Below are 18,718 nucleotides of genomic sequence, written 5' to 3'. Positions count from 1 at the left end.
CTGCTATCAGGGGAGACCCTCTAGGGATTGCTTCCTGGACTCAGAGAACATTCAATGGTGGGGAAATTTTCCTTGATTTAGGAGGGACATGAAAAGTCAATCATTGGATTGATACTTTCTCTTCTTGGACCGACAGCCCCAACCTCAGAAGAAGATGCTGAACCACCTCAAGAGCTACCTCTAGCTCCCACTGTGGTGCCTGCCGCAGCTTCAGAGCCCGAGGGGCCTGTATGGGAACCAGTTGTGAGTGTGATACAGCTATGGATACAGCCAAGGGGAGGCACCTACCTGAAGGGGCCTACTGCAAAGTTTCTATGGACAACCAGGTACATGATTGAAAGACTTAGGGGTCTTCCCCTGTGGGGGACATTCCTGGCTTAAAAGTGTTCAAGCGGTGAAGCGGGGCGATATCCCAGGTATGACAGCATGATTTCAGGATCCCGGGGGTCCCCAGAAGACCAGCTGGGGCCCGAATGCTTCTGAGTTCCCAGACATCAGTTAGGGAGGATGGCTGAAAACCAGGAAGCTAGGTCCCGGCTTTCTGCTCTGGGAAGCAAGCTGGGCCCAGACACCACCTTATTCCATCCACAAAGTCTCACACATCTCGCCATTCTGGTTGCAATGAAGAAATGGACTGTACACCAGAATTTCGTACCTGTGGATTATGCCCAGGATTTAAGGTGCTAGAGAAACATTTTTTGACATAAGGATGGAGAAATGGTTCCTCCACAACAGCTACTGGAAGGACAACTGAAGGATTATTTCAGCACCGGAAGTCAGACGTGCAGGAGTGAGTGGGAAACAAGGAGCCCGGTGGGTAAGTAGTTAGCCAACATGTCGGGAAATCTGAATCACCATTAGCTGTAAAACCCACGAAAAAGCCATTTCGAGAGATGTTAGTGACAAGTTGGAATGACATGATAATGCACATTGTTAGAACAACTGAAGGTACATAGCATTAGGATTCTGAGATTCTCATTGTGTGCTCTAAGAGGGGTAATAGACTCAGTTCAGACATAAGTTACACGTGCTTAAGAGTTTGGCTTTTTTAAAGATTTCATTTATTTATTAATTTATTTATTTCTCAGCAAGAGTGTGAGAGCGCACAAGGAGGGGGAGCAGCAGGCAGAGGAAGAAGTGGGCTCTGGGCTGAGCAAGCAGCTTGATGCAGGACTCAATCCCAGGTCCCCAGTATCATGGCCTGAGCCGAAGGCAGATGCCTAAGAGGCTGAGCTACGTAGGCGTCCCTACATCGGCTTAAGAGTTTTAAAGGTGGGGCACCTGGGTGTCTCAGTTGGTTAAGGAAGTGCCTTCGGCTCAAGTCATGATCCTGGAGTCCCAGGTCCCACATCAGGCTCCCTGCTCGGCAGGGAGTCTGCTGCTCCCTCTGACCTCTCCCCTCTCATAGTCTCTCTCTTGCTCTCTCATTCTGTGTCTGTCTAATAAATAAATAAAATCTTTTTTTAAAATGAGTTTTACAGATAACCCAAAAATCACAGAAATCAAGTATATGTTTTTTCAAACTAAAAGATGAAATTAGAGAATAAAGAAAGTATGTCAACTCCTTGACAGGGAACAAATGAGAAGAAAGAAACATTAGAAATGCATGATCAGGACACCTGGGTGGCTCAGAGGGTTGAGCCTCTGTCTTCGGCTCAGGTCATGGTCTCAGGGTCCTGGGATCGAGCCCCACATCGGGCTCTCTGCTCGGTGGGAAGCCAGCTTCCTTCTCCCTTTCTGCCTGCCTCTCTGCCGACTTGTGATCTCTCTCTGTCAAATAAATAAATAAAATCATTAAAAAAAAAATGTATGATCAGGGACGCCTGGGTGGCTCAGTTGGTTAAGCAGCTGCCTTTGGCTGAGGTCATGATCCCAGCATCCTGGGATTGAGTCCCACATCAGGATCCTTGCTCAGCAGGAAGCCTGCTTCTCCCTCTGCCTCTGCCTTCCTCCGCTCACTCTCTCTGTCAACAACAACAACAACAAAAAGCATGATCAATAGAAAAGTAAAAATCATACAGTAGAAATAAGTCTACCTATATAAGCCATCACAACAAATGTGGGTAGTTAAACCATAAGTCAAATGATATATGAATGGACAGAACTCTTAAATTGAATTAGGAAATTAACAAAATCTGTTTCTCTGCTGTTTTTTGTTTTTGTTTTTTTTTTTTTTAAATTTTTTATTTTTTATAAACATATATTTTTTATATACATATATTTTTATCCCCAGGTCTGTGAATCACCAGGTTTACACACTTCACAGCACTCACCAAAGCACATACCCTCCCCAATGTCCATAATCCCACCCCCTTCTCCCCAACCCCCTCCCCCCGGCAACCCTCAGTTTGTTTTGTGAGATTAAGAGTCACTTATGGTTTGTCTCCCTCCCAATCCCATCTTGTTTCATTTATTCTTCTACCCACTTAAGCCTCCATGTTGCAAAACATCAAATGCAAGAGGACAGAAACCAGTGCACAGGCCCAAACTAAAACCAAAGCAGATGCACTGGGTTTTGCTTGGAGGTGGAAATACCCCAGGCTGATGGCCTTGGGAGACACGAGGGTGGGGGGTGGAGGGCCAGCTAAGGGAGGACTAAATGGAAGAAGTGATGTGAGATTTGAGGCGGAAATGGTAAGAATGAGCCACCTGGGTACCGTACTTCAGGCAGAACATCCTAAGGTCCCGTAGGACCTTATGATGTTTGTAAAACAGAAAGGTGGGTGTCCTTTGACAGATGGTACCGGAAATAGATCATGAAGGATCTTGAAGAATATTTGCATTTTATTTTTAGTGCAGTGAGGAAACATCGGAGCATTTGTAGCAGACGAGTTCCATGATGTATCTTTAAAAAGATCCTTCCAGCTACTGCGGGGAGAATGCAGTAGAGAGGGTTATAGAGAAGCAAGAGGGGAAGCAGGAAAGCCATTTGGTGGCCAGTACAGTTGTTCAAGTGAGAGGAGAGTGTGCCTTGATCCAGAGGGGTTGTAGGGGACACCAGGAGGCAGCGATGGGCTGGAAATATGTTTTGGCGGTTGAGCCAAAGGGACTTCTTGATTGACTGGACACAGAGTATGGGATGGGGAAGAATCAAGGCTGACGCTCTCCTTGGGGGCTTGAGCAACTGGGTCGATGTCAGTGCCATTCACCGAGATGGGGAAGGGTGAGGAGCAACAGCTTGGGGGGGTGGGTAGGGGTTGCAAATCAACAATTCTGATTGGGTCTGAGATGACTCTCAGCTGTAAAAGTGGAGTTATCATGTAGGTAGTCCACTCTTTTGGTGTGGAGATTGGTAGAGATTTCTGAACTGGAGATAAAAATTTCAGAGTTGTCAGGATAAAGCTTGGACTGTGTTGACTCCCCTAAGTAGTGTGTGTGGGTAGAGAAAAGGTCCAGGGTGGAGACTCAAGGTAAGTGTTCCTCGAATTAGCAAATAAAAATAAAGGAGTGCCAACTGAATTTGAACTTCAGATAAACAAATAGTTTTATGAGACTGATGCACTGCCTACTGTGCTAAGGAGGCACCTACAATAAATATTTTTAAAGGATATGTTACATGAAATACTGGGGACATACTTGTGCCAAAAGAATCACTTATTATTTTTCTGAAATTCAGATTTAATGGGACATCGCATTTAATTTGACAATCCTACCTAAGGTATTACTTCCTTGTTTAGATGAGATGTAGAGAAGGATCAGGAGCAAAGAGAATGTTCCATTTAGTGTGACTATGTAACCTATCTTGCCAGAATGCAATGTCATAAAAAAAAATTTATAATGCTCACAAATTCTATGGGTCATGGATTTGGACAGGGGATAGTGGACATGGCTTTCCTCTACTCCTTACTCTAATCCTGGGATTCTTGCCAGCGTGGTGTCTGGGTTCCAATGGTGAGAAAGAAAATGCATGTGCATGTAAGCAAAAGAGAAAGAGAGATTCAGATAGAGAGAGAGAGAGGGAGACAGACAGAGAAAGAGAGACTTTATCACTCAAATGTCCCGATTCCAGGTAACTTTGATTCATTCTACAAGAAGCTCCCCCATGCCTTGCCCTATATTCTGGACTCTACAGTAGGGATAGGAGGAAAGCCCTTGTTCATTTTTCAAGCTTTTATGGACCAGACCCTGTGCAGGGCACTGGGAACACAAAGGGTCTTAGCCTTGGCCCCTGCTGTCCAAGCACTTACAGTATGGGTGGGTATGTGCTGGTGAAGACAGACATATCGGGAGAATCAGGGCTCGGCATCCCCATCAAACCCTATCCTGGCTTTTGGGGGAGAAGATGTGAAAATGTAAGCTATTCTTAAATAATCTAGCAGGTGACTTAGGATCAGACAGGCTGAAACAGATAGCAGGAACAGGTGGAACCTGGGAGAGGGAGTGATTGTTCTGGGTTGGATTAGTTTGGAACGATTTTCTACAAGAGAAGCAGTTTGAGCTAGACCTTCCAGAGGAGGAGAGTTTGATCACTTCCCTTAGCTCAATAACATCCTAGACATCCTCACATTAAATAAGTCTGATCTTCCACACCCAGAGCCCTAGTGCCCACCATTAGTTGACCCTGGGTGTCAGTTGACATTTTTTCCTCCGGAGTCCTGTGTTTCCTCTACACTAGTAGTTAGATCTAGAAGCTTGGCTGGGCTTGATTTTCTCTTTCCCTTCCCTTCTGTTCCCTTCCCTTTTCTTTCCTTCCCCCCTTCCTTCTTTCCTCCCTTTTTCTTCCTTCCTTCCTTCCCTCATGTCTTGCTCTTTCTCTCTTTCCTCTCTCGCGCTTTCTCTCCTTCCTCCCTCCCTCCCTGCCTCTCTTCAGTCCTTGCTCTCTCTCTCTCTCTCAGGAATACTTCCTTCACAGGTGGTGCCCTTGTTTCCACCAGGAACATGTGCGACAAAGGCTTACCACCTAAGTTTTCTTCTCTAATTAAAAATGTGCCAGCATCTCATTTGGATTATTTACTTACTTATTTATATTTATTTTATTTTAATATTTATTCAACTTGTCTTGGTGTTGGTTTGTTTTGGTTTGTCTGCTTTTTGGTTTTGTTTTGTTTTGTTTCATGTTTTGAATGCCTGCTCTGCTCCAGACAGATTGCCAAAGCAAATGCTTATTAATCTCAGCAGTCTTCGTGGTGAAATTACTTACTCCTGTAGGTATATGTGAAATAAGAATAAGATCAAGCCACCTAGACACCAGTGTTGGTAGAGTATCTCATCCCAAAGAAACCCAAATCCTGCTTTAAAACCAAACAAAACATGAAAACTAATATAGCTCCTTACTGAAGATCTCTTGAGAAGGTAGAATTGGGTGAATTATACTAAACAACATCCATCAAGACTCCCTTAATAAAGCTTCTTTGTATACTGTTTCTCCCGCCTTGTTCGTCACTTTCCCTATTTCCTGCTCATCCGCAGTTTGCCCGCAGTTTGCCCGCACGTCCCAGGCTGTCCTCCCCCACTCTTGTCTCGTATCATGTCTCCTTGTTTTTCTTTTGCCAATTTTCACGGAGAGGTAATAACAGTAACTAACACTTACTAAGGGATTATCAGGAGACGGAAAGTGTAGCAAATGCATCACCTGTGTTATGAGGAAAATACTGTTCCTTTCCTCAGTTTAAAGATGAAGAAAGTGGAATACAATGAAGTTAAGTATCTTGCCCAATATCACAGAGAGTTAAAGCTTAGATCCACGATGTAAAGCCAGACAGTCTGACTCGAGAGTCTGTATTCTTTTTTTAAGAATTATTTTTATTAACATAAAATGTATTATTTGCCTCAGGGGTACAGGTCTGTGAATCATCAGGCTTACACACTTCACAGCACTCACCATAGCACATACCCTCTCCAATGTCCATAACCCAACCACCCTCTCCCTACCTCCCCACCCCCCAGCAACCCTTAGTATGTTTTGTGAGATTAAGAGTCTCTTATGGTTTGTTTCCCTCCCGTCCCCATCACTTTTTTTTCATTTTTTCCTTCCCTAATCCCACGACCCCTGCCCTGACTCTCAAATTCCTCTTATCAGAGAGATCAGATGATAATTGTCTTTCTCTGATTATAGAGTCTGTATTTTTAACAGCTATTCTATACTGATTTCTTTTCCAAAATCTATATATAAGTTCCACTTATGATAATATAATAGGCTAGGAAATGACCCTGCCTTAAAAAAAAATAATTAAAATAACAAAGTAGAAATCAAGTTCCGTAAAGCACCAGGTACCTGACAAGTTAGTGAGAAGGGACAAGATGGCTTTCTTCTCCAGTATACTCTTATCACCCTTCTCCTCTCCTTGTCTCTTGATATGCTCATTGGACATGTGTGGCTATATTCACCTCTGAACTTTGGTTCCTGCTCTTTACTGGCTTGCTGGGCCCCAACACACCCTGTTTTTTCTAACCAGCCTATAAGCTCAAGTTCCTATTCAATGGTGATGGCAGAATGAATAATTAGACAGAACTTAAACATCAGAATTATAAAACTAAGTCCATCACTCAGGTTATCCATTAGTAAATAATATTATTGCTGTGAAAATGATTGTATTGAAGTAAAGAAACTTTTCAGTGATAGGCCCTAAGAGAGATTATCTAGTCAAACACTTTTATACTTGAAGTTGAGGCCCAGAGAGGTTAAGTGATTTGCCCATATTGAAAATGCTCGTAGTGAACTAGAACCCAGATTCCTTTATTCCCATTTCAGTGCTCTTTTACCATATCCTACTGGACTTGTGTTTTTAAGTATCATCCCAAGCACATTTCATTTCTCCATGTATATAACAAGAATAAATTTTTGCTTCAAATTTTAAGAAAAGAGGGGCGCCTGGATACCTCAGTCAGGTGAGCATCTGCCTTTGGTTCAGGTCATGATCTTGGGGTCCTGAGATCGAGCCCCATGTCAAACTTCCTGCTTTGGTGGGCAGTCTGTTTCTCCCTCTGCCTCTGCTTCCCCCACCCTCTTGTGTGAGTTCTCTCTCTCTGTGTGTGTCTCGAATAAATAAATAAAATTTTTTTAAAAAATTTTAGAAAAAGATTCTATTTTTTACAAAACTAAATCAAAAGCACTCAACACCACTAGAAAATTTTGGTATTGACTAAATTCTGTAAGTACCTATATTGTTTTAGACCAAAGCTGGTAAGACAATGTTGCACTGTGCATAACTTTAAGTATATAACTACTTTTTTTAAAGTTTATTTACATTTGGAATCTCATATAAAGATAGTTAACTAGTCATGATTCTCTATTTTAGTTAATTGCCTGAAGGAAGGATCCAAATGCTGTTTCCTATTCTATAAAATAAGAGTTTATTTGGAATGATAGCTCAAAATCTTTTCTAGTTCTGTACTTCTCTAAGTCACATTAACCAAAACTTAAATTTTACAATGCTGTGTCATCCTTTTTTTTTTTTTCCTAACGCATTTAGAGGTAAGAAGGATGTATAGAACATGTCTAACATATTGTGAAAATCTGCGAAGATGTCTTAAATTATTTGAACTTCATTTTAGCTAAAACATTTTAAACTGACAAATTACTTGAGATTGTATTCAGAATTAATTCTAAAGTAATTTTTATAATGCCATATTACATTAATATGTTTATGAAATATCTTTGAGATTGCTATAGATTTTAGAAAGTCTGCTCCAAGTAGAATTTCAACCTGTGTAATAAAACAAAGTAAGAAAATAATACTTTACTGTTGGATAGCACTTTAATATTCCCAGAGCAAAAGATTTTCAGATCCAAACATTTGGAGATTCTTCTACAAATAGGACACTTCACCTTATTAACCTGATTAACTTGCAGTGAAAGTCACCAATTGACAGGACCTACCCACACACTTCTTTCAGTGCTTCATTCTTTATATGAGTGATCGTCCAACAGTTCACTCCAACAATTGTCCATTAATTTAAGGAAAGTTTCCAACATGAAAAACATGATAATCGGAATCAAACAGTATTCTGTGATCCAGAAGAAACTGACAATGAAGGTAGCTAGAAGATTAAAAGCAAAAGCAAAAAGAAAAAGAAAAAGAAACATATATAAGTTAGAGACAAACTATATTTTCAAAGAATCAGTGGAACTATTGAGTTCCTTAAATAAGAATAAGGGGCTACTTAAAATTTTCAAAATAGAAAAAGCAGAACTTTGAAATTAAAAATATAAATAAAATTTAATTATAAACACAAATAGACTGGAAGAGAAAATTATGAAGAGCCCCTAGAAAACAGAACAGGTAGCAAAGAGGTTAAGAGAAACAGAAGGGGAAGGAAGAGAGAAAGGTGGGGGAGAGGCAAACCATAAAAGACTCTTAACTATAGAAAACAAACTGAGGGTTGCCAGAGGGGAAGTGGGTGGGGGATGGGCAAAATTGATGATGGATATTAAGGAAGGTACTTGTAATTGGCATCATGTATTATATGTAAGTGATGAATCACTAAATTCTACTCCTGAAACGAGTATTACCCTATCTGTTAACCAACTAATTTAAATAAAAACCTGGGGAAAAAAAAAAAAAAACGAAGGCAGAAAAAACTTGAGATTCAAGGCTTAACCAGGAGGCCCATCATATTGCAAGTAAGACTCCAATAAAGGAAGAATAGAAAAAGTATAGTGAGCAAGAAATTATTAAAGAACTAATAAGTTTATTTTTTCTCAGAACTGATCGAAATGAATCTCCACATGGAAAAATCCCACTAAATATCCAGCACAATAAATGAAAAATACTCTTACCAAAGAAAAAGTCCCAAATTGCAGCATATCAAGGATAAACAAGAGGTTGTAAGAGCTTCCCAAATGCAAGGAATGGGAATAGTTCACATCCAAAAAGTAGAATGGCACTGGACTTCTCCACAAATACATTGTGAAACAATTTCTTCAAAATTGTAAGGGGAACAGTTTCACTAGTTAATTCTGTACTCAGCCAAATCAAGTGTGATGGTACAAAAGAAAGAGTGGTCCCTCCTTTCCCTAAAAAATACTTTCCATGGACTGTGGCCTATGAAATTTTTAAAGGATGTGATTTGTCCAGATGATTAAATAAGAAAGAGAAAGATATAGATGACTCAGGAGAGGGATAAAAAAGTGTCAGCATGGCTGCTATTCAACAAGCCATGAGGTCAGTCAGTTCCATATTGTACTCTCAAAATGAGAACCTTGGGAAGGAGCTCTCCAGGAAACAAAGAAACATAACATGTTGAGCATACAGAAAAAATATTAATTGCATGTAGCAGTGATTTGGAAGAGTATATAATAATTGTATTAAGTACATAGAAAACTAGAGGGTAAAAAAATTAGTAGCTATGAACTCCAGGAGAAATAATAGGCATGGTCCTAGTTCACCTCTTTGCTTAAAATATTTGCAACTCATAATAATGTAGTCATTAGCTATTTATATTTATATTGGTGATTTATATAGTCCCACATTATAACATTATTTTGATATCAGAGATGGGTAGAAATGTGGGATAAGAATATAGAAGAGTGAAGTCTTCATATGATTGGGAGTTAACCAATTTTGTTTTAAATTGATAAATGAAGAAATAAAGTATAAGGGTATCATCTAGACCCACACTAATATTAATCTGTGGCAAAGGAGGTAAGAGTATACAATGGGAGAAAAGACAGTCTTCAACAAATTTTGCTTGGAAAACTGGACAGCTACATGCAAAAGAATGAAATTGGACCACTTTCTTATACTGTACATACACAATAATAAATCAAAATGGACTAAAGACCTAAGTGGGAGACCTGAAAAAACAAAACTCATAGAAGAAGACATAAGCAGTCATTTCTTTGACATCTGCCATCACAGCGTTTTCCTAGATATGTCTCCTGAGGCAAGGGCAACAAAAGCAAAAATCAACTGTTGGGACTACACCAAAATAAAAAGCTTTTGTGCAGCAGAGGAAACCATCACCAAAACAAAAAGGCAACCTACTAAGTAGGAGAAGGTATTTGCAAATGATATATCCAATAGGGATTAATATCCAAAATATATAAAGCATTTATACAAGTCAGTACCCCCCCCAAAAAAAGAACAAACAGATAATCTGATTTTAAAAAGGACACAGGACCTGAATAGACATTTTTCCAAAGAAGACATACTCATGGCCACCAGATACATGAAAAGATGCTCAACATCATTATACAATGAAACGCAAATGAAAACCACAGTGAGATATCATTTCACACCTGTCAGAATGGCAAAATCAAAAAGACAAGAAATAACAACAGTTGGAGAGGCTGTGGAGAAAAAGGAACCCGTGTGCACTGTTGGTAGGAATGCAAATTGGTACAACCACTGTGGAAAATAGTATAAACCTTTCTCAAAAAATTAAAAATAGAAATTTAAAAAAGAAGCTCTGGCACATTGTTGGTGGGAATGCAAATTGACGCAACAACTGTAGAAAACAGCATGAAGGTTTTACAAAAAATTAAAAATAGAAATACCATATGACCCAGTGATTCAACTACTGGGTATTTACCCAAAGAAAATAAAACACTAATTCGAAAAGACAGATGCACTCCTATGTTTACTGCAGCATTATTTACAATAGCCAAAATATGGAAGCAACCCAAGTGTCCATTAATGACTGGATAAAGAAGATATGATTGATATATAGATAGAATATATATTCTTTATATATAGATATATATAAATAGATTAGGTAAATTAGATAAATCGATATATCTAAAGAAGATGTGATATATATATATATACTTACATTTAAGTGTATATATATATTTAAATTATGTATAATATATATAATATATACAATATACATATATTATATATTATATACATACACATATATATAAATGGAATATTGCTCAACCATAAAAAGAATGAGTTCTTGCCATTTGTGACAACATGGATGGATATAGAGGTTATATTGCTAAATGGAATAAGTGCGAAAAAGACATACCATATGATTTTCCTCCTACGTGGAATTTAAGAATTAAAACAAAGAAAAAGAAACCCAGACTCTTTAAGTACAGAGAACAAATGGGTGTTTGCTAGAGGAGTGGTAGGTGGGGGGGCAGATAAAATACATAAGGGGGTTTAAGACTATACTTAATCACGATGAACACTGAGTAATGTATAGAATTGTTAAATCATTATATTTTACACCTGAAACCAATGTAATACTTACATTTATATATATATATATATATATACACATATACACGTGTATATGTGTATATTACATATATATGTGTATATATATGTATATATACGTATACATATATATATGAGACAGTATAGAGGGGTGTACCCGAAGGATGTAATTTTCACTATAAGACTTAATATAATTTTACTTAATAAACTATATACATGTATTACCTTGATAAAAATAAAATCATTCCTGCGGTTTCTCCGCAGACCACGGGAGGCCAGAGGCGGGAACCGGCTCCCCTGGCCGCGCGCAGGAGGGATTTCAGCGGAAGCTGTCGAGCGACTTTCATAAATGAAGCTTTAAAATGACCTTCTTAAAAGAAGAGTAAATCCTCGGTTTCCGTGTGACTCTGCAGACACAGCCCGGAGGTCAGCCCTGGGGGCCCGGAGCAGGCCGGTGCGTGTGGGTGGTCGCAGGCGGCCGGTGTCCAGCCTCGGGCCGCGCCAGCGCCGCAGGACGAAAACGCTCGTGTGGCCTTTCCCTGCGCCCCGACGGAGCCCGAGGCCGTTGTGAGGTGCTGGCCGCGGGCAGGACGGACGCGCCCCCCCGCCCCCCCCACCGCGCCTCCAGGGGCCCGGGCAGCTCGCGGTCATCTGGATGTACAGTCTCTGTTGTCTCTGGTTTTAAATAACAAGCCGCTTAGAACCTGATTTTTACGCAGATTAAATTCATTGTCACTTCGCTTTGATCTTCAGCAATATTTATAAATTGAGTCATTGTAAAGGTTTCCTCATTTGATCCAGTTTTATACGAACTCTGGTTTGTTTGAGTCCGATGTCCAGGAAGAAACAGGACACCTTCACTTGGAGAACCGGGCTCGGGCCCAAGAAAGCTTTCCTACAAATAACGTGTTTTTCTAGGAGCCTCCGGGTGGAGACACAGGGGCTCCTCCTGTGGTCCGGCACCACCTGCTGCTCAGTGGCAACTGTCCTGCCTCGGGAGGCTCAGGCCACCAACTGGAAAACACAATCTCACCATCTTCACTTTTGCTGAATCCATTAAGTGTAAAAGCCAATTATTTTTCTTTTGGAAACTATTTATTGGGCAGAAATACTTTTTATTGAGTAATTTTGGTCTGCCACGCCTATATTTGATTTTGCTATTTGTGCGCTTTTGTTCCTAAACACAGGAAAGACCAAAGGTGCTCTCTCTTTGTGGTCTGGGGCAAGAGCTCAGATACACCCAGATTGATGGGCGCCAGTGAACGTAGGAGCATCTTTTCTGGCACCCAAGCAGTCAGAAGTGTTTTTGTGGTTTTGGTTGTTTTGTTCTTTTGTTTTTTGTTTTTTTTTTTTTTGTTTTTTTTTTTTTTTTTTTACTACAGTAAGTATTATAGAACCAAAAACCTAATGCTACTTACTATCACAATGAAATGTTCTTTTACTAAGTTATTGCTGGTTATTGAATATCTTGTTGAGTACTGGGATCTGTTACCAAGAAGGAAATTACGTTTCTTACCATGTTTGAGCTAAGCAAATGTGAATAATTTTTTAAAGAAAGAAAAAAAAAAGAAGCCTCCTCTGAGACTTGTATTCTGTTGTTCATAATTTTAGGAGTTCTGAGTTTCCTGGAACAGCTGCTTGAGTGTATTTTTGTACCCATATCTTCACTTCTGCCTTTTTCTTCTTAAATTAAAAAAAAAAAAACTATGATGTATTACACATTAAAGTTTTCTTGGTTTTATATATCAAAGAATAAAAACTTTTTTGTTACATTTAAAAAAATAAAATAAAATCAATTTAAAAAATACAATATCTCAACTTCTATGAAGGCAGGAATTAATTGTGTGTTGGTTTGACACTTTGCAGAACTTAAGATACACAAACATTTAAAACAACAGCAAAAACACTTTAATAAATATGCGTCTTATCTAGGTTTTCTAATTTCTTGAAGTGTAATTATTGTTAGTATGCCCTTATAATCCTTTTTATTTCTATGTGGTTGGTAGTGTTATTCCTCCTTTGTTCCTGATTTGACTTGAGATTTTCTTTTTTTAATATGGGCATTTATAGCTGTAAGTTTCCCTCTAAGCACTACTTTAATTAAGTCCCATCAGTTTGGGTATATTTTGTTTATGTTTTTATTCATTAAAATATTTTCTGATTTCTCTTGGGATATCTTGTTTGTTGATTATTTAGAAGTGTGCCATTTAACTTCCTCACGTCTGTGCATTTCCATTCCCTGCACATCTGAGAAGAAAGATATTCTTCTGATGTTGGGTAGAGTATTCTATAAATCTCTTACCTCTAGTTGATTTTTAGTACTATTTCAGTCTTCTATTTCCCTGTTGACTTTCTGGCTAGTTACTGAAAATGGGATACTGAAGTCTCCAGTTATTATTGTTTAATTGTGTATTTTTCCCTTCTGTTCTGTAAATTCTTCCTTCAGGTTTATCAGGGCTTTTTTTGTTAGATGCATATATTTATAATAGTTATTACTTTCTGATAGGTTGATCCTTTTATTATTGTAAAGTGTTCTTCGTCTCTAGGGAAAATTTTTGTCTTAAAGTTTATTCTGATACTAGTACACACACTCCAACTTTCTTTTGATTATTGTTTGTATGGCATAATCGTTTTATTGTTTTCCTTTTTAACCAATCTCTGTCTTGAATCTCAAGTATATATTTTACAGAGAGTGAGAGTATAGTATCATGTTTTTTAATCCATTTTAGATTGTTTATTACATTTACATATAATGTAATTACTGTAAAATTAAGAATTACACCTGCCATTTTCCTGGTTGCTGTGTTTCTTATGTCTTCACCCATTGTTCCCATTCCTTCATTATTGCCTTCCTCTGTATTTGATAGATTTTTTTTTAGTATACCATTTTAATTTCTTCGTTTCTTTTACTGTATGCTTTAGAATTGTTTTCTTAATGGTTGTCCTGGTGATTATTATTAGCATGTTTACATAAAATAATCTAGTTTAGATTAATACCAATTTAATTTCATTGCAGAAACTTTGCTCCAGTATAGTTCCATTCACTTCCTTTACTTTGTGCAATTACTATCATATACATTACATTTTTATACATTGTAAACTCATCAACACAAGTTTTAAAATTGTATAGCTGTGTTTTAAATCATATAGGAGAAGAAGAGAATTGCAATGAAAATATCTATTTATACTTTTATATTTACCTATATACTTTTATAGTAAATACTGGTGCTTTTTGTTTCCCTATGTAAAACAAAGGTATGTCTAGTGTTAGACTGAAATACTCTCCTCACTTCTTGGACACAACTACTAGCAACATCTTCTCTTAGTTTTTGTTTTTTAGAAATATCTTGATTTCTCTTTCATTTTTAAAAATGGTTTTGCAGATGTAAGATTCTTTGTTAATAGTTGTTTTTTGCTTCTTTCTTTGTTTTCTTTCAGCACCTGGGATAATGTCATCTCAGTGCCATTTGGCCTCTATGCTTTCTAGTGAGAAGTCAGTCTTTACTTTTATTGAGGATCACGTTTTCCATTGCAGTTTTCAAGATTGTCTCTTGTCCTTTTCTTTTGACATTTTGACTATGAAATGTTTGAGCGTAGATCTTGTTGATTTATTGTACTCGAGTTTACTGAGCTTCTTGAATTCTAAGACTAATTCTTTTTGTTGTTGTTGTATCTGGAGAGTTTCTAGTCATTATTTCTTAAGATATTCCATCTGCTCCTTCCTCTCTCTCCTCTCTCTCTCTCTTTCTCCCACCTTTCCCAGCCACTCCGTCCTTCTCTCTTTTTCCGGGACTCCCATTTTACATGTTGGGGATGGTGGATGGTGTCCCTCAGGTGTCTGAGGCTCTGCTAATTTCTCCTCATTCCTTTTGCTGTTTCCTTCTCATGCTGGATAGTTTCAATTGACCTGTATTCAGTTCATTGTCTTCAAGTTAACTGATTCTTTCTTCTGTAAATAATAAATATATTATTATATTTACATTTGTATTATATAAATAATAAATATATTATTCAGACTAGAGAAGTTTTTCATTTTAGTTATACTTTTCAACATCAGAATTTCTCTTCGACTTCAAATAATAAGGGTGCCTGGCTAGCTCAGTCAGTACAGCATGTGACTCTAGAGTTTGAGCCCCATACTGGGTGTAGACCATTACTTAAAAATAAAATCTTTTATAAATAAAAGGAATAATAATTTATGTCTCTTTATTGTTATTCTCTATTTGATGAGACATCATTTGCATACTTTCCCATAGTTCTTAGACATGATTTCTTTCAGTTCTTTCAACTTATTTATTATAGGTGATTTAAAATCTTTGGCTAATAAATCCAACTTTTGGGTTTCCTCAGGGACAGTTTCTGTTAACTGCTATTTTTCCTGTTTATAGGCTATGCTTTTTTGTTTGATTATAATCTCTTTTTGTTGTTGTTGTAGAAACGGGATATTTATGATATGTGTTTTTTTTTTTTTTTAAGTACCAAGGATCTTTATTCTCAGACCTAATGTTCAACCTGTGACTGCAGATAACATGTCACTATTTCGAGAACACCTTCATTCTTTCCAAGTCTTCAGCCATAAGGTTATACCTTATTCTCATCATAACAAGATAAATGAATGAGATTGAAGGAGGATTAAGGAGATACACTGAAGATAAAAGCAAAGGGGAACAAACATTTTACAAGTTTATCATCCCAGTTACCCTAAAGGTTAAGTTTCAGATTTACAAGAGTAATGACAGAACAGCATGATTTCAGTGAAAACCAACACAAGTTAGATCTTTAAAAAAAAAAAAAAGGGGGTGGGGGTGGGAGAATCAGTTCAGAAATACTAAGTCAGGCAAGCATGCAAACTTCAGAGTATAAAAAATGCAAGGCCTGGTTGTCCAAACAAATATATCCCTCAGGAGATGGTGGTGCTTAACGGAAACAAATGAATTAAAAGCTGAAAGGGACACTTCTCTGAATTAGCAGACCAATTCCCTCATTTTTTAAGTGAGGAAAGAGGGTAGACAGTAATTAGTGAGGCTCACATGGCTAGAAAAAGGATGTACATAGATTTAATTCCCGGTGCTATTTACTACATACATCTAAAATACGATAAATATCCAGAACACATTAAGCCCACCGATTAAAATGACAAATACACGGGGAGGAGGTGAATTAATACAGCACAGCAGCACTTCTCACATCCTATTTAAGAGATTAAAAGGAAAAAAATAATCTCTCAAAGATTTTAATGCTCAGTCTTGATAGACTCCATCCAATTCTTTAATGTAGAGCAAATGTACGAGCTTAAAAAGAACGTGCATTCTTCAGCTTTCTCCTATACTTTTTCGGCCTATCTTTCAAAACTAAGCACTGAGTATTTTTAACCTAAGTAATGTGATGTTATATGTACACTTTAATTGCACGTTTTAGGAATAAAATCCATGATATTTTGGTAAATCAGTATATTTATAAAATGGACCGCATAGTGTATCAAAATACACTTTTCACTGGGAAAAATAAATAAAACAGGCGAATGGATCTACACAAAGTAAAAATTAACTTTGGTAGATTTCAGTGTAGGACAGTCCGTAACAAGCCTATTTGCCCTTTTCCCCCCAGAGCTGCTCAGCTTCCAACTTCAGATTTTAAAAATATTTTTAATTGAGATTATGTTGACATGTTCTCATTCCACATCATCTTCAGCCAAGCTCTGAGCACTTACAATTCTCTGACTAATTGTTGGAAGCTTGGTCAGAAGCATCTGGAACACTGGTGGTGGGAGAGTCTGCTGTAACACTTGCAGCAACTGCTGTGGCTGTCCACACACAGCAACTGCATTTGTCAGATGGTCTACACCTTTCTCATATTCGCCTTGGGCTAGCAACTCTTCCCCAAGTTGTATTTCTTCAAGGAAGAATCTCTGAACAGCTTGGGCATCTTTAAGGTCAGGTAACTTGCAAAGTCCGGCTCTCTCCTTGGCAAGCTTTTGTTTCTTTCTTCGTTCTCGAAGCCTGTTCTCGAAGTTGGGGTCACTCGGCCTCTTGCGGCCGAAGCAGATGCAGTACCCGCTGCAGAGAGCCCCGCAGACGCCGGCGGCGCCGGCGCGGTTCCGGCCACCACCTTCCCACGGCCCAGAGGCAGGAGCGAGCGCGGCGGCGGCGGGGCCGGCGAAGAAGCTGTGGGCCGGGAAGCCGCGACCACGCCGCTGCGACCGGCCGCTCGCCGCGGGAGACGCGGAAAGCTGCTCTCTGTGTTTTAAGTGATTGTTCGGTAAAGTCCGTTCTTTGTTGTGTGGGCACTGAAGTCTCTGTTCTGGTGCCTTAGCAGTCAGCCAGTGATTGATGGGAGGTTGAACGAAGAAGTCTCTCAACCTTTGCTGAGGGGCTTGGTATATTTGTCGGGGCGTTCCCTCAGTGCTCCACCGGGCAGTTCACAACCCTGCCTTGGCCTTAGCCTTCACTTTCTGCTTGCACAGAGTCTCAAAGTCAGCCAGAAATGAGAGCTCAGAGCCTTCTCAAGTCTTTCATGGTCATGCACTAAGCTCTTTGCATGTACATGAGCCTCTAGAATCCCAGGAATATGTTGAAGTTTTTCAGGGTTCCATGTGCTCATCTTAATTCTTCAATTTTCCCTTTAATTTGTGTTTGTTTGATCAGCCTCTCATCAGCCCCAAGGGTTAAAGTTCCCTCCAACAGCTTCAGTGCTAACTAATTGCCACTGATTTTCTTTCGTAAGCGCTCCAAAGTAACACTGTTTGCACAGAGGCAGCTCTTGAGTCATGAAATAAAATGCCTTGAAAATGGAATCGTTTGGTGAGATGCTAGATAGGCAAATATTGACAGTTCTTTAGGTATGGACATTTCAGGGAATTCTAAACCTACCCTAATCCTATATGTATTGATAGGCTGCGAGTTTAGCCAGCTACCAGAGTGGTGAGGCTCTTTGTTTTCATTGCTACTCCAGAACCTGATAGGGGAATGGGATTAAGAGAAAAATGAGATAACTAACTGAAGTCAATTTGCAGAGTTTGGAAAAAGATGATTTTGACAGTTTTGCCATTGTTGCTATTGCTTTTACTCCACCATTCCAAACATTAAGCTCTACTTTTTAAAAGACAAATACCATATGATTCCACTTATATGTAGAATTTAAACAACAAAATGAATAAACAAACAAAAAGCAGAATCAGACCTATAAATACAGAAAACAAACTGATGGTGGCCAGAAGGGAAGGGCTGGGGGTGGGGCGGGATGACCAAACCGCGAAGGAGCGAGAGAAATACAGGCTTCCGGTTATGGAGTGAGTAAGTCATGGGAATAAAAGGTACAGTGTAGGGAATATAATCAATGATATTGTAATAGCAATGTATGGGGACAGATAGCAGCTATACTTGTGGTATGGAAAGCATAATGTATACAGTTGTTGAATTACTATACTATTTTCACCTGAAACTAATGTAATGTGTATCCACTATAGTGAAATTTAAAAAAATAAAAAGCAATTCAAATAGTAGAAATAGAACAAAAAAGTGTTGTAAATAAGGTTTCTACCCTAAACACCTCGACCCTGGATCCCAAACAGAATATTTTTTTAAAGATTGTGTATTTATTTATTAGAGAGA

General features: G+C 38.6%; 2 protein-coding genes and 1 long non-coding RNA gene across 4 annotated transcripts in view; 1 reads left to right on the top strand and 2 right to left on the bottom strand.

The window, feature by feature from the left end:
- Positions 1-18,718, top strand: part of LOC131813851 (ral guanine nucleotide dissociation stimulator-like) — a 225,468-nt gene that overhangs the window by 45,926 nt on the left and 160,824 nt on the right. The gene's annotated exons all lie outside the window — the stretch shown is intronic.
- Positions 7,679-12,424, bottom strand: LOC131813860 (uncharacterized). The gene is made up of 2 exons (XR_009347008.1): positions 11,334-12,424; positions 7,679-7,980 (listed from the first exon to the last, which is right to left on the bottom strand). It is a non-coding gene; the product is annotated as an uncharacterized LOC131813860 (long non-coding RNA).
- Positions 15,567-18,718, bottom strand: part of LOC131813643 (uncharacterized) — a 39,480-nt gene continuing 36,328 nt past the window's right edge. Inside the window, exon 3 of the mRNA XM_059144003.1 lies at positions 15,567-17,472. Within this exon, the coding sequence (XP_058999986.1) occupies positions 16,780-17,472 (693 nt within the window). The 3' untranslated portion in view covers positions 15,567-16,779. The remainder of the gene's footprint in view (positions 17,473-18,718) is intronic.

This window comes from Mustela lutreola, chromosome 13 (assembly GCF_030435805.1).
Source record: "Mustela lutreola isolate mMusLut2 chromosome 13, mMusLut2.pri, whole genome shotgun sequence".
In the NCBI taxonomy this organism is placed as follows: Eukaryota; Metazoa; Chordata; class Mammalia; order Carnivora; family Mustelidae; genus Mustela; species Mustela lutreola.
Note: the sequence above shows the minus strand (reverse complement) of the source record. Positions and strands in the feature narration are given on the sequence as shown.